Genomic DNA, 14,156 nt, shown 5'->3' with positions numbered 1-14,156 from the left:
CAGAATCGTCTCTCTGGGAACTCCTTGTTCTAATTGATCCTCCAAGTTGTCTGTCCATATCTTCAGGGACCTAGCCACACAAGTGGCTGCGATGGTGGGTCTTAGTGCCCCAGCCGAGGTTTCCCAGGCTGCCTTAAGGCAATTGTCCGCCTTCCGGTCCAGCGGTTCTTTTAGAAACCCCAGGTCCTCAAAGGGTAGGGAAGATTTTCTGGCGACCTTTGATATCGCTACATCAATTTTGGGGGCCCTATCCCAGGATGAGGATGCCTCTTCCTCAAAGGGGTATCTCCTCTTCAGGGAATTCGTTATCTGGGACTTCCTTTCTGGTTTTTCCCATTCGCGTTTTATGAGTGCTTTCAGTTGCTCATTAACAGGGAAGGTCTTACGTTTTTTCTTTTGCAGTCCACTGAACATGAGTTCTTGGGCTGTCTTTTTTGCTCGCTCTTCTACTAGCCCCATGGTAGATCTAACTGCTTTAATGAGTTCATCTGTAGTTTCTACTGGGAACGTATCTTCCCCGTCTGAGCTACTTCCTGAATACTGCGTCTTATTTGAGTCGTCCTCTGTCCCTGTAGAGTCTTGTTGAGAGACCCCTGAGGGGCTTGATCTCCTAGTTTTCCTCTCTGTATCTACAGATTGTAATGCTCTTACTGACTTGGAAACTTCTGTCTGAATTATGGACCTCAGACTATCCGAAAATGAGGGTGTCTCCTCCGCTATGGTCTTGTTAATGCACTCCTGGCATAACTTTTTGTTCCAGGCTGCTTCTACGGGACTTTTACATAAAGCACATTCTTTATTTTTAGACTTTCCTCTACATTTCTTAGGGACCTCCTATACTCCACCCCGCCAATGTATGTAAGAGGAGGAGGAGAGGGAAGAGAGGAGAAAAGAGAAAGAGAACAGACATTAGATTACTGGACTTTCTCGAAGTTCACTCACCACTCGGGCGCTTCACAGAACGGGTACCGGATCTGGAGGCTGACTGGTCCTTTCACTGTCTCCCAACGAGACTATGGACCCCTCTTTCCTGCGGTGACGATCCGCCCGTGCGCTGCCCGAGTGGCTCACACTACTGCTGCGGCGTGTCTTTGCTTTCTCCTCTGAGCACGACCGCCTCTCCTTTGCTTCCTGGCGCGGTTGCACATGCTCTGGCGAAGGGCTCTCCATTATGCTGCCTATGGCTGCGAGTAGTCACCTCCAACTCAAAATTGGTGCTGTGACGCCTGCTCGCCTTTTCTGGCGATCTTAAATAGCACCTGCCCCGCTAGTGTCTGTGTGGACGCGCGCGCGCACGTGCGTGCCCCATGCCTCTGCGTGCCCCCCCGGGACCGTGCACACCTTCTGCCTCTCGCAGGCCCCGCGGCGCGTCGCTCTACTTCCGGGTCGCACGCAACCACTTCCGGTTCATCGGCCGTCATGCGCGCTCCCAACGCGCGCGCCTCCCGGTGCGACCATACGAACCTGGGCCGGGTGAGCGCCTGGGCCCTACTTGCTTCGGGGCCCCCAGACACCCCTTACCTGCCCGATGGCCTGGCCACCACTGACTGCAGGTATCCTTTTCGCTGCGGGGTCCGGTGTCTGGTCTTCAACAGGGAGGGTACACTGTCTGTGGCCTCCGAGGAGCATTTTTCTCTGCCCGGGCACTGATGTGTCTCCTGGGCTGCATGGCCACTGTATGTCGACAGGGAGGGAACACTGCAAGTGGCCTCCCTGGACCTTCTTTGTGTGCTGTCATCTTGGAGGGTCCACCGCCAAGGTACCCCGCTTCGCCTGGGCATCTGCCCTACCGGCTGTGGCCATGCCTTCGCTCAGGGGGGACATAGGCATATATGGCCCCCGAGGCGACTACCGGTATCCGGCGTCGGGTGTAGCAAATCCATGCCTGCCATTAATCACCCGACCCGGGTCCAGGCATCCTCTTCTTTCTTCAAAATCTTCAAGAGGCTTTCATCTTGAGGGTTCCCCGTCGAGGACAGGAAACCAACTGATGCGGAGAGAGGAGCCGCCCCTTTTATCTTGAAGGTTTCCTGTCCTCGTGGGGCGGATCCCCTCTCTCGTGGTGTCATCATGTAGAATGGAAAAAAATGGACAACAATAAAGCTCATACATCAAGTTCCCATTTAGATTCTGTACCTGAATAGCTTGCAACTTGGTAATTGGTGATCCAAATGCAAACCTTTTCTCTGCATAGTCTACAGCACAGTCCAGAGCAGCCTGAGCGATGCCAAGAGCCTGAGAAGCTATGCCAATCCTCCCGGCGTCTAAAGTTTGCTGAAAGAAAAATACAGGTTTAAACAAATATAAAACTTAACAAGCGAATACAAAGAATGCTTTTTACCATAGCAATTTTGAAGCCCATTCCAGTGTGTCCTAGGAGATTCTCACGTGGTATGCGGCAGTCTTCAAAGATCAAATTGGCAGTGGAAGATGCTCGGATTCCCAACTTATCCTCTTTCTTGCCAAGTGAAAGGCCTGGAGTTGGCATTTCAACCAAAAAAGCACTAATACCCTGGAAAAGTACAAATTATGTCTAAGACTAAAGGTTAAAGTAAATTCCCAAAGTACAAACAGTTAATCTAGTGCTACTGCATTTACTGTACACAAAAAACCGTAAAGAAATGGACTGGAGTCCCCTGCGGCACATGCTCAAACATCAGTTCTATTAGCAGTCTAGGAAAGGTTTCTCTGAGTGTCACAAGACAGTCATTTAATGTATCACAATGATTATCCTTCACACAAAAAATAAATACTTGCTTAAGGAAGGTATCTTGGAATCTACTTATATGGCATTTCTTTATATACTTTTTCGTATCCCTAGATCATAAACATTACCAGCCAAAAGGTTGTACACACCTGCTTACTCAAAGGTTTCCTTGTTCCTATTGCTATCTGCACACTGTAGGTTCAGACCACAAAGCAGCAAAATCACAAACACAAGTCAAAATTTGTTAGACCTTAGATTCCTCAATAACCCCTCCCCCGCCTTTTACTCTGGTGACAACTTCATCCAATAGTTACTTCGTTGCAGCAATTCTACCATAAAAAAGCAGGTTCTCACAGTCTCTGCAGAACAGTTGATGCTGAGATATGTTTGCTACTTGACGTCTGTGCATCATTTAGGAGGATGTTAAATGAGGCGCTGTCAATTTTGTGTTTTCTGAGGCTGTTAGATCTGAACAACTTATCCTCTGCAGCGGAGGTAATTCTTACTCTTCCCATATGAGAGCCAGTTTCATTCTAGCGATTAATGGATTTCATGACCGCACATGAGGTCATGTCAATCATGAATTATGGACTGCCGTTTCTCATTACTTAGTTGAGTGGTTCTTGCCATATCCTGGCTTAGAACAAGCTGTGGAATACGGCTCAGCGTTACATGGAACTGTGTACCAACGCTGCCTCTGCAAAACACATATGATTGTTGCAAACATGGTCATCAGAACGAAAGGGAGGGGGGGGGGTAACTTAAGGAATCTAAGATCTGGTTTGTTTCACAAATGTTTCTTTACTCCTTGTTTCCTTTGTGGTTTTGCTGCCTTCAGTCTGTATCTTCAATGTGCACATTCCTGTAAGACCAAGAAATCCATTGCATGAGCAGGTATGTGCAAACGTTTGACTAATACTCTACCATAAATGCTGGGACTTAATTTTGGGGACTACACATGTGAAGAAGTAGACACACTGCCATTTTGTAGTTACTGCCGATTACTATAGTGCCCCCACATACTATATGCTCAGATTATTTTGTTACCATACAAACCTTCTCACTATGATACTGCATGTACACATTCTGGACAGTCTCTGACTATTTACCAAACTAACTTTTGGTGTGGGCTGTTCTGAACTGGACTGTCTTTTTCTGCTGTAATTTTTCCCCAGTAAAACTCGCTTATAGATGTGTTGTTTAAAGAGAACCTAATCATCAGATTCATAACACCCAAGCCACCGGCAGTATGAATTAGTGCCGGCTGCCCTATTGTAGTCAGGTATGTTTTTTTCTAAAATGCTATGGTGCATCAGAGAAAATATTCTTTATAGTTCTACTGCAAGTGATTGCCAGGTCTCTCCCTCGTGTGTACAATGACAGATCTCTCCCTAACACCGGGAACACTGGGAAAAGCCGGATAAGTCTTGCCTCAAGCTGTGGTCCCACATGTATTTTTAAAGTACCTTTTCTCTGAAATGCAGGGACTTTTTTTTTTTTTTTTTTTTAAACGAATGCATTGTAGCTAATGTTTAACGGTCTACAGTATTATAAAAAAAAACAACCCAAAGTTGTTATGTTGTGACATTGGAAATGACATTTCTACATAAAAATAGGGGCCGGTGAGTGGGATTATATGGGTGCCTGTTTTTAGTAAAGCTACAGCTGCACTTAATATATTTTTGCCAATTTTGTCAGAGGTAATATCAACCTAATGCCTAGTAATTAGGCAAAACATTACAATTGAAGGCGTAATATCAGTATAAAACAAGTCTTATTTCTACAAGACACTTAAGTCAATCACCTTGTGTTTCATGGACTTATCTGTTGTAGCGAAAACAACAACTGCAGAGGCATCCCATGCATTCGTAATCCAGGATTTTGTTCCATTCAGAACCCATTCATCCCCAACCAGCCTGGCAACTGTACTTGCAGCCCCTGCATCACTGCCATTACCTAAGAATGACAAGAGAACAGTATTTTAGCTCCAAAGCACAATGTCAATTTCTAACCAATTGGTACGCTCCTGTGTTGCATGTATATCAATTGCTTAGGTTATATTGCACCAAGCTTGACATGCAGGTAAATATTAGCCATAGCTCATTGATAATGGTAGTATGGCTTTAATAGAGGTCATAACTTAGTGCTGAACTATTGGCGCAGTCACAGAATTTTCATGATTAATCCTCTGTATGCCAATACAATGGTTTCAAATCATCAAGATGTGACATCCCCAAGACTAATTTATTGGCGATAAGTCAGTCCAAGCATTGCAGCTCAATCTCAGAGCGATTTACATGGGTGTCTGACTGCACTCTTACCAAGAGTTAGAAGGGAGAAACAAAACTTTTCATATTTGTACATACAGATGAAGTCCTACGTTTACATAGTAGAGGTGAGATCTGAACTACCCTGATCCTGAGACTACTTTTGTACTCCATGGCAGCAGGACCAATTAGAGTCCGGTGTCTTAAATCAATGGGATGACATTTAGGTGTAATTGGGTGGCCTGTTTTTAAAGAATTAAAGTTTGAATTTCAAGAAAACATGGGCCATGCAGCAAGACTTCAACCCAAAGGACTCTAGTCACGCTACAAAGAAGATTAAAGAAAAATAAAGTAAGTTTTAGAATAGGCAAATCAAAGTCCAAACCTTAAAACTGTAGAAATGGAGTGTAAGGACCTGAAGCAAGAGTCGATGAGCCAAAATTCCTCCACACAAATGTGCAGGCCTAATCAACATTAATATGCAGTTACTGCTGCGCAAGGAAGTAACACCAGATAATGAAAACAAGGATTCACATATTTTCGCCACTCAGACATGCGATATTGGATATTCCCTACTAAAAAAATTATATAAAAAGGAAAGAAAGTGCAACATGTGCATATCGACCAAGATCACCAATGAATGATAAGGGTTAGCCAATGGTTTCACCTTCAGGCTGTGTGCACACAGTGCGTTTTTTTCCATGTGGAAATGGGCCAAAAACCCTATTGAACCCTTATGCAAGCAAGTTTAAATGACAATCCTGAAGTATTGTGCACATGATCAATAAATTTCCTTTGAGTATTTGCAGTGCGTTTTTTTCTGCAGCATGTCAATTCTTTGTGCGCTTCTGCAGCGTTTTTCACCCACTGACTTCAACTGAGTCAGTCAAATTCGCAGCAAAAACGCAGGTATAAAAATGTTTGCGGAATTGCTGAGTTTGTGTATGTTCCCACGGTCAGTAAACCCTGCGGGTTGGACGCGGTGTACATCCGAAACATCCAAACCGCAGCGTCCAGAAGTTACAGCATAGTGGACGGAATTTCAAGAAATCCCATGCCCTCTATGCATGCATTCACGCCTCCCACCACTTGCTTGTGGAGACAGATATGCGGCACGTCTTTCCAGACAGCAAGCATGTCTATCTTGCGAAGACGCAAGTCTCCGCAAGTTAAATATCACCAATGCAATGTACAGGACGCGGTGACTCCGCTCGGTTCAATTAACACATGTAGAATCACCTGCGTTCAAAAGCCGGCAGCACTTTGGACGGAGCGGACATGTGCTGCATTCAAAGCGCTGCCGGTTACTGACTCTTTTTGTTTGCATTTTTACAAGCTTCCTGTGGTGTTTCCCATGCTGTCATCTGTGACAGCATGGGAAACACTGGCACGGAGGTTCTTATCAGCGGTAACGCTACCACCGGTAAGACCGTCTGTCAGAACACTGCGGGGTCATGCTGTCAGATGTCAGCGTGACCCAGCAGCTGTGACTATTACCGGCGGTAACGTTACCGCAGACCGTTGATCAGAGTGCTGTGGGATCATGCTGGCAGATGTCAGCATTACTCCGCAGCTGTGATTCGCAGCAGTGACCTGCGGTAAAAAGCTTACCGCAGGTCAGCAGGCATGGGCTGATGAGACTACTGCTCCCATCACTGATTACATATCCCATCAGTGGCACCTGCTGACAGTATTGTCTTAGGCCTGTTTCACACTTCAGTTTTCAGCGTCCGTTAAAATCCGCAGTTTTAACGGATCCGTTGAAATGATTGAAAAACAGATGCAATTGATACGTTAGGCGGATCAGCCGGAAAAACGGATCCGTTTAATTAGTTGCATCCGTTTCTTTAGGTTTTTTTTTACTGATCCGTCAAAACTGCAGATTTTGGGAGAGAGAGGGGGGGGGGAGAGAGAGCATGAGAAGGAGAGCATGAGAATCGCTTACTTCCCGCATGCGGGGGGAGAGGGGGGGAGGGGGGGGGGAGAGAGGGGGAGAGCATGAGAATCGCTTACTTCCCGCATGTGGCGGGAGAGGGAGAGGGGGGGGAGGGGGGGAGAGAGAGAGGGAGAGGGGGAGAGCGTGAGAGCATGAGAATCGCTTACTTCCCGCATGTGGCTATGCCCACCGTGCGGGAAATTAAGCGTCTCATGTGCGGTTGGTACCCATGGTGTGGAGAGGAGACTGTCCTCCAGGCCCTGGGTACCATACCCCTGAAAAAAAAAAAAAAAAAAAAGAAAAATCGGGGTATATTTACCTTCCGACGTCCCGCGCTGCATTCCCGGGCCTCAGCGTTCCCAGTAATGCCTTGCGGCAAGGTCCTGTGATGACGTAGTCTCGCGTGACTCTAGCGTACTCGTGAGATCGCTATAGAAACACGAGACCAACGTCATCACAGGAGCTTGAGAAAATCGCGGAAAAAACGCGCGATTTCTGGGAAGGAGTCTGGTTTTCATTGTGCGTTTTAAAACGCTACGTGGGCACATAGCCTAACGGATGGATCCGTTGCCCATAGGCATCCATTCTATCACACAACGGATGCCGACGGATCCATCACCGTCCGCCTTTTTGATGCAGACAAAAAACGTTCCTATGGACGTTTTTTTTCCTGACGGACCCAAATTTTATAACGGATCCGCTGCACAACGGATGCAACGGAAGGCCATCCGTCACAATCTGTCGCCAATACAAGTCAATGGGGAAAAAAACGGATCCGCCAGGCAAATCCGTCGGATCCATTTTTTTTACCCAAACGGCAGACTGTGACTGACGCCTGCAAACGGAAGTGTGAAACAGGCCTTATCAGCCGGCACCTGTGCTCACAGTTATAAAAAAAAAAAAAAAAAAAGTAAGATAATTACATGTTCAAATAAAAATCTCATTATGCCCACCTGATACCAAATCCCCAATGCTCTCGTCTCATAGAAATAATGTAAAATAGTAAGACACCATATACTGACCTGTCCGCCGTAGTCCACATAACCCCGAGTGTCCCACGGCGATCTCACGTGTAGAACAGTCACACTGACAGGAGGTAATCTCTCCTGCAGTGTATCACTGAGCTGCCGTGAGAAAGTTCACCGGAGTTCATCAGCTGATCAACTCTGGTGCTCTCACAGCACCGCTGCGTGAGAACTTTCTCACAGCAGCTCAGTGCTATACACTGCAGGAGCGATTACCTCCTGTCAGTGTATCGCCGGCTGTCTTTGAGAGCAGTGACTGCTCTTAAAGTCATTAGGATCGTCACGGGACATTATGGATTATCTTCTCTGCAGACAGGTGAGGAATATTGTGATTTTATTTTTGTTGCAGGAGACGTTGGCTTCAGTGGATTAGGAGTTTGGCGAGTATGGTTTAATTAAGATTCATTAAAGGAGTCTGCGTCAATATTTTAAATAAAGGACTTTATTCTGGGTGTCTGTGTTTTATACAATATCACTATGGGGTTACTAACGGATAGGTGTCTTATGGACACCTCTCCACTACTAACCTGTGGGCTTGATGTCACCTGACAATACAAAGGTGACATCAACCCCACAAATATGAACCCCACTTGCCACGGCTACAGGGAAAGTGGGAAGAACGAGGCCAAGCGTCAGATTTGGCGCATTTTATAGATGCGCCTTTTCTGGGGTGGCTGAGAGCTTATGTTTTTAGTCTGTGATGGGGCCAATATCCATAGTCCTTCCCTAGGCTATTAATATCAGCCCATAGCTGTCTGCCTAGCCTTTGCTGGTTAGATTTTATAGGGGACCCCATGTCAATATTTTTCTGGGGTCCCACTGTAAACTAGCCAGTAAAGACTAAGCAAACAGCTGTGTGCTAATATTAATAACCTGGGAACCTTTATGGCTATTGGCTCCTTCCTGGAATATTAACATCAGCCCTTAGCGTTCCCTCTACTGGTTATTAAAATTATGTGGCAGCCCACACAATATTTTTCTTTAACTCTTTAGTGACAGACCCAATTTGCAGCTTAATGACCAGGCCAATTTTTACAATTCTGACCACTGTCACTTTATGAGGTTATAACTCTGGAATGCTATAACGGATCCCACTGATTCTGAGATTGCTTTTTTGTGACATATTGTAAAATTTCTTTGATATGACTTGCGTTTATTTATGAAAAAAAAACGGAAATATGGTGAAAATTTTTTAAATTTTGCAATTTTCAAACTTTTAATTTTAATGCCCTTAAATCAGAGAATTATGTTACACAAATACTTAATAAATAACATTTCCCACATGTTTACTTTACACAAGCACAATTTTGGAGACAAAATTTTTTTTTGTTAGGAAGTTATAAGGGTTAAAAGTTGACCAGTGATCTCTTATTTTTACAACAAAATTTACAAACCCCTTTTTTTTTTTAGGGACATCACATTTAAAGTCACTTTGAGGGGTGTACATGACAGAAAATACCAAAAAGTGACACCAATCTAAAAATTACGCCCCTCAAGGTGCTCAAAACCACATTCAAGAAGTTTATTAACCCTTTACGTGCTTCACAGGAACTGAAGCAATGTGGAAGGAAAAAGAAAAAAAAAAATCAACACTTTTTTTTTTTTTTTTTACAAACATTTTACTTCAGAAATGATTTTTTTTATTTTTACAAAGTGTAAAGAGAGAAAATAAACCACAAAATTTGTTGTGCAACGTCTCCTGAATATGCCGATACCCCATATGTGGGGGTAAACCACTGTTTGGGCGCACGACAGAGCTTGGCAGGGAAGGAGCGCCGTTTGACTTTTTCAATACAGAATGGGCTGGAATTGAGATTGGACGCCATGTCGTGTTTGGAGACCCCCTGATGTGCCTAAACAGAGGAAACCCCCCAATTTTGACTTCAACACTAACCCCAACACACCCCTAACCCAAGCCCTAAGTTTAGCCCAACTCACTTTAGCCTAACTCTAATCCTAATGGGAAAATGGAAATAAATATATTTTCTTTACTTCATTACTTTTCCCTAACTAAGGGGGTGATAAAGGGGGGGGGGGGGGGGTTATTTACTATTATTTTTATTTTGATCACTGTTGTAGGGTCTATCACAGTGACCAAAATGAACCAATAGGAAAAAATTTCCTCGATTGTTGCCAGATCTCGGTGGGCGCACTGCGCATGCACCCGCCATTTTCTTACCGGAAGACGACGTCGGCGGCCGCGTTCGGAAGCCAGGAGTCCCAGGGGCACATCAGAGGAGAAATTAAATGGAACATCATTTCTTTTTTTGTGGTCGCCATTATACGGTTAATAACGGTGATTGCAACACCGGGGTCGGTAAAAACTGACCCAGATCATGTTCTCTGGGGTCTCCCCGGAGAAATTCCGACTCTGGAGAGAGCTATACACTTTTTCCACGGCACTGTGATTTAAGTACCTATAGCTACTGCCGTTAAAAGGCGTATCGGTGGTCGTTAAGGGGTTAAAATTAACAATTGCTGTTTGGTTACAGCCTATGTACATGATGCGGCGTACGTGTGCCACACACAGTACACACACGGACATCTCCGGTACCGGTTTTCCTGGTACCGGAAATATACGGACGTGTGAAAGAGGCCTAATAAAAAAAAAAAAAATGAAGTCTAATTTATTTCATACATTTGGTGGTTCTTTTTATTTCTATTTTAGGACTTGTGTGAAAATCTGATGCAGTTTGAGGTCAACTGTATGCAGAAATATGGAAATCTCTGATGGGTTCACAAACTTTCAAGCACAACTGTATTCATAAGCACTTTACAAACCTGGTTCACTTAGTGCAAAGCAGCCAATCTTGTCCCCGCTACAAAATGGAGCAATCCACTTCTTTTTCTGCTCTTCAGAGCCGTTTTTGAGGACTGGACCTAAATATAGGGACTACAAAAAGCTACAGATAAATGACAAGGCAGCACAGTTTACCAAAAATGGAGCACATTAAATGATGCAAAATCCCCATCAGTCAGAGCAGACTGGCATTTGGGCGTATTGTCTGTAAAATCAAATATGTAGTTTAAAAAAAACAAACAAAAAAAAACTTCATAACTGAACTGCTCATAATAGCCAATCACAATGCAATTGTTCCAGTGCTGTGACTAATTGCTAAGGCTCACCTGGCAATCCTTCCACTTGTATCACAGCCATGCTGGTCAATCTCCAGCAGTTTATGACCCGCCGCGTTGCTCCACTGTTTGCTGAACGAGTTGGAGGTCACAAATCAATACAAGTCTATGAGAGCCTCGTTCTAGCTTTCATACACACGGCATTCTTCTACCAAGTGGGTGGGGCTTAGTGTGAGGGGTGTGGTCATACACAGCCCAATGAACCACGATCATTTACGTCAGAAAGTGGAGTAAAGTACAGCGCAGCATTACCCCAGCCTGTGGCTGCCACTGATGATGACACACACAAGCCATGAGCCCTATTAAAAGGCTCAGACTCTTTACCCTTTCCTTACCAATGATGAAATAGTACGTCATCGGTAAGGATCCACTGCTTTGAGGTGGGCTCCGGTGGTGAGCCCACCTCAAAGGCGTGACATGTCAGCTGTTAGAAACAGCTGACGTGCCCGCAATAGGAGTGAGCGGAATCGCGATCCGCTCTCACCTATTAACTTGTTAAATCCTGCTGTCAAAGCTGACAGCGGGCATTTAACTAGCGCTTCAGGCCGCCGGGCCGGAAGTGAGCGCGTCACCGACGTGTTGTCTGGACAACCAGAGGTCTCATAGAGACCTCTATGGTTGTTGCAGGCACATTGCTGTGAGCGCCGCCCAGTGGCCACGCTCATAGCAATGCAGTAAAAATCAGCTTCATATGGGCGATCTGCTCATCGCCCATATGTAGCAGAGCCGATCAAGTAAGGCATGCTTCTAGCCTCCTATGGAGGCTATTAAAGCATGCCAAAAGTTTAAAAAAAAAAAATGCTTAAAAATTAAAAAAGAATAAAAAAAACCCCTAAAAGTTCAAATCACCCCCCTTTCGCCCCAATCAAAATAAAACAATAAAAAAAAATATTTACACATACACATTTGGCATTGCCGCGTTCCAAATCGCCTGATCAATAAATAAAAAGGATTAACCCGATCGCTAAATGGTGTAGCGAGAAAAAAATTAAAAATGCCAGAATTACGTTTTTTTGGTCGCCGCAACATTGCATTAAAATACAATAACAGGCGATCAAAAGAACGTATTTGCACAAAAGTGGTATCATTAAAAACGTCATCCCAGCTCGCAAAACATAAGCCCTCACCCAACCCTGAGATCACGGAAAATGGAGACGCTACGGGTTGCAGAAAATTGCGCAATGTTTTTTTTTTTTAGCAAATTTTGGAATTTTTTTTTCACCACTTAGATAAAAGAGAATCTAGATATGTTTGGTGTCTTTGAACTCGTAATGACCTGGAGAATCATAATGACAGGTTAGATTTAGCATCTAGTGAACTTTGCAAAAAAAGAAAAGCAAAAAACCAGTGTGGGATTTGCACTTTTTTTTTTTTTTTTTTTTTGCAATTTCACCGCAATTGGAATTTTTTTCCCGTTTTTGAGTACAGGACATGGTAAAACCAATGGTGTCGTTCAAAAGTTCAACTCGTCCCGCAAAAAACAAGCCCTCACATGGCCGTATTGATGCAAAAATAAAAAAAGTTATGGCTCAGGGAAGAAAGGGAGTGAAAATCGAAAAAAGCTCCTGAAGTTAAGGTTGTTAATAAATCAGATGCATTCTACACCAGTGCTATTTCTCAGGACCGGTCTGAATAAACCTCCCCCATTATCTCCCAGGTACTGGAATGAGTCTGTAAAACCTCGCTCACATTGTTGACGCTCATGATGACGCCAGTGGACGCACAGCCGCGACTTATTTCTTCTAATGCAATAGAATAAGCCAAGTAGTCAAGTCCAGCTCCACCGAGATCTTCCAGGACCTCCACTGACAGCAGCCCCATCCGTCCCATCTGCTGCACCTGGAGACAGAGGTTCAATGGGCCAAGAATTACACACATGGCTGGTGCAGGCGAGCTCTTGGTTATGGGGCTTCTCGGAGCGGTAAAGGGAGATGAGGCGGCCACTACCATCCCATCAGTGGCTGCAACCATCAGCTTATTATGGAAGACTATGACTAAGCACCAGACGTCACAGATCACCCTCAGGTGGGACAGCACTGGTGTACAGAAGGCCTGAGGGCTACATGACAAGCTGCCCCGGGTATGGAATGTGCTGACAGGTTCCCAGAACAGGGTGGTGAAGGAACTTACAGAAATGGGACAGCCATGCTGGCACTTGTAGTTCTAAGCAGTGTGAATGGGGAGTGCTGAAACTACCCAGAAGCCAGTGCGCAGCGGGGGAAAGGGCAGCGGCATTGCGGTCACCTGCTCCCTCGGGTACCGGTGCTCTCGGTCCAGCTGAGCAGCTATGGGCTGGAGCTCCTTCTCGGCGAATTCCCTGCATGTGTCCCGCAGCATGCGGTGAGTGTCCGGCAGCTCCACGGTCTGGTACACGGTGTGCAAGCCCCGGGCAGCTGTGGAGACAACAGAGGTCAGCTGGCGGCAGAGGACACCGTACGTCACTTCTCGCGTTCTCCTCACCAGTGCGCGGCCGCCATGCTCTGCACAACACCGAAATCCCCCGTAACATGTCTGCCCGGCTCTCCGCGGCGTCACCCTGCCAGACAGTAGAGGTGAAAAAAATGCAAGTGGCCAGAAGATCCTCTGCTGACGTCAGGCCCATGTAACCAGAAGGGGCGGCGCCTATTCCTCCTCCATAGAGCAGACAGAGGAAGCTGTGGATGTCATGGCGAGATTTGGAGGGATTTGGGGTCACAGATCAGGTAAGTGGATGTACATGCACAAGCTTGGAGTCTGTCTGGGGAGAAAGGGGTGATCTTGCTTGCATGGGACTGCTTGCTGGAGGGGGGCTGTCTGGGGAGAAAGGGGTGATGTTGCTTGCTTGCATGGGACTGCTTGCTGGAGGGGGCTGTCTGGGGAGAATGGGGTGGTGATGCTTGCATGGGGCTGCATGTGCATGCTGGAGGGGTATGTGTGCTTGGGGAGGAGGGGGTGATGTTGCTTGCATGGGGCTGCATGTGCATGCTGGAGGGGTATGTGTGCTTGGGGAGGAGGGGGTGATGTTGCTTGCATGGGGCTGTATGTGCATGCTGGAGGGTGGGGGTCTGCCTGGGGAGAAGGGGGTGATGTTGCTTGCATGGGGCTGC

At 45.7% G+C, this 14,156-nt stretch overlaps 1 protein-coding gene across 1 annotated transcript in view; it reads right to left on the bottom strand.

Annotated features, from left to right (window-relative positions):
* ACADS (acyl-CoA dehydrogenase short chain) overlaps positions 1-13,672 on the bottom strand; it is a 33,631-nt gene extending 19,959 nt beyond the window's left edge. Inside the window, exons 1-7 of the mRNA XM_073582767.1 lie at positions 13,531-13,672; positions 13,315-13,463; positions 12,760-12,909; positions 10,717-10,828; positions 4,512-4,663; positions 2,342-2,512; positions 2,137-2,274 (exon numbers count right to left, since the gene is read on the bottom strand). Of these exons, the coding sequence (XP_073438868.1) occupies positions 2,137-2,274; positions 2,342-2,512; positions 4,512-4,663; positions 10,717-10,828; positions 12,760-12,909; positions 13,315-13,463; positions 13,531-13,672 (1,014 nt within the window). The remainder of the gene's footprint in view (positions 1-2,136; positions 2,275-2,341; positions 2,513-4,511; positions 4,664-10,716; positions 10,829-12,759; positions 12,910-13,314; positions 13,464-13,530) is intronic.
* Positions 13,673-14,156: the final 484 nt, after the last annotated feature.

Source organism: Dendrobates tinctorius, unplaced genomic scaffold (assembly GCF_039654945.1).
Source record: "Dendrobates tinctorius isolate UK_male_01 unplaced genomic scaffold, ASM3965494v1 ptg000073l, whole genome shotgun sequence".
NCBI lineage: Eukaryota > Metazoa > Chordata > Amphibia > Anura > Dendrobatidae > Dendrobates > Dendrobates tinctorius.
Note: the sequence above shows the minus strand (reverse complement) of the source record. Positions and strands in the feature narration are given on the sequence as shown.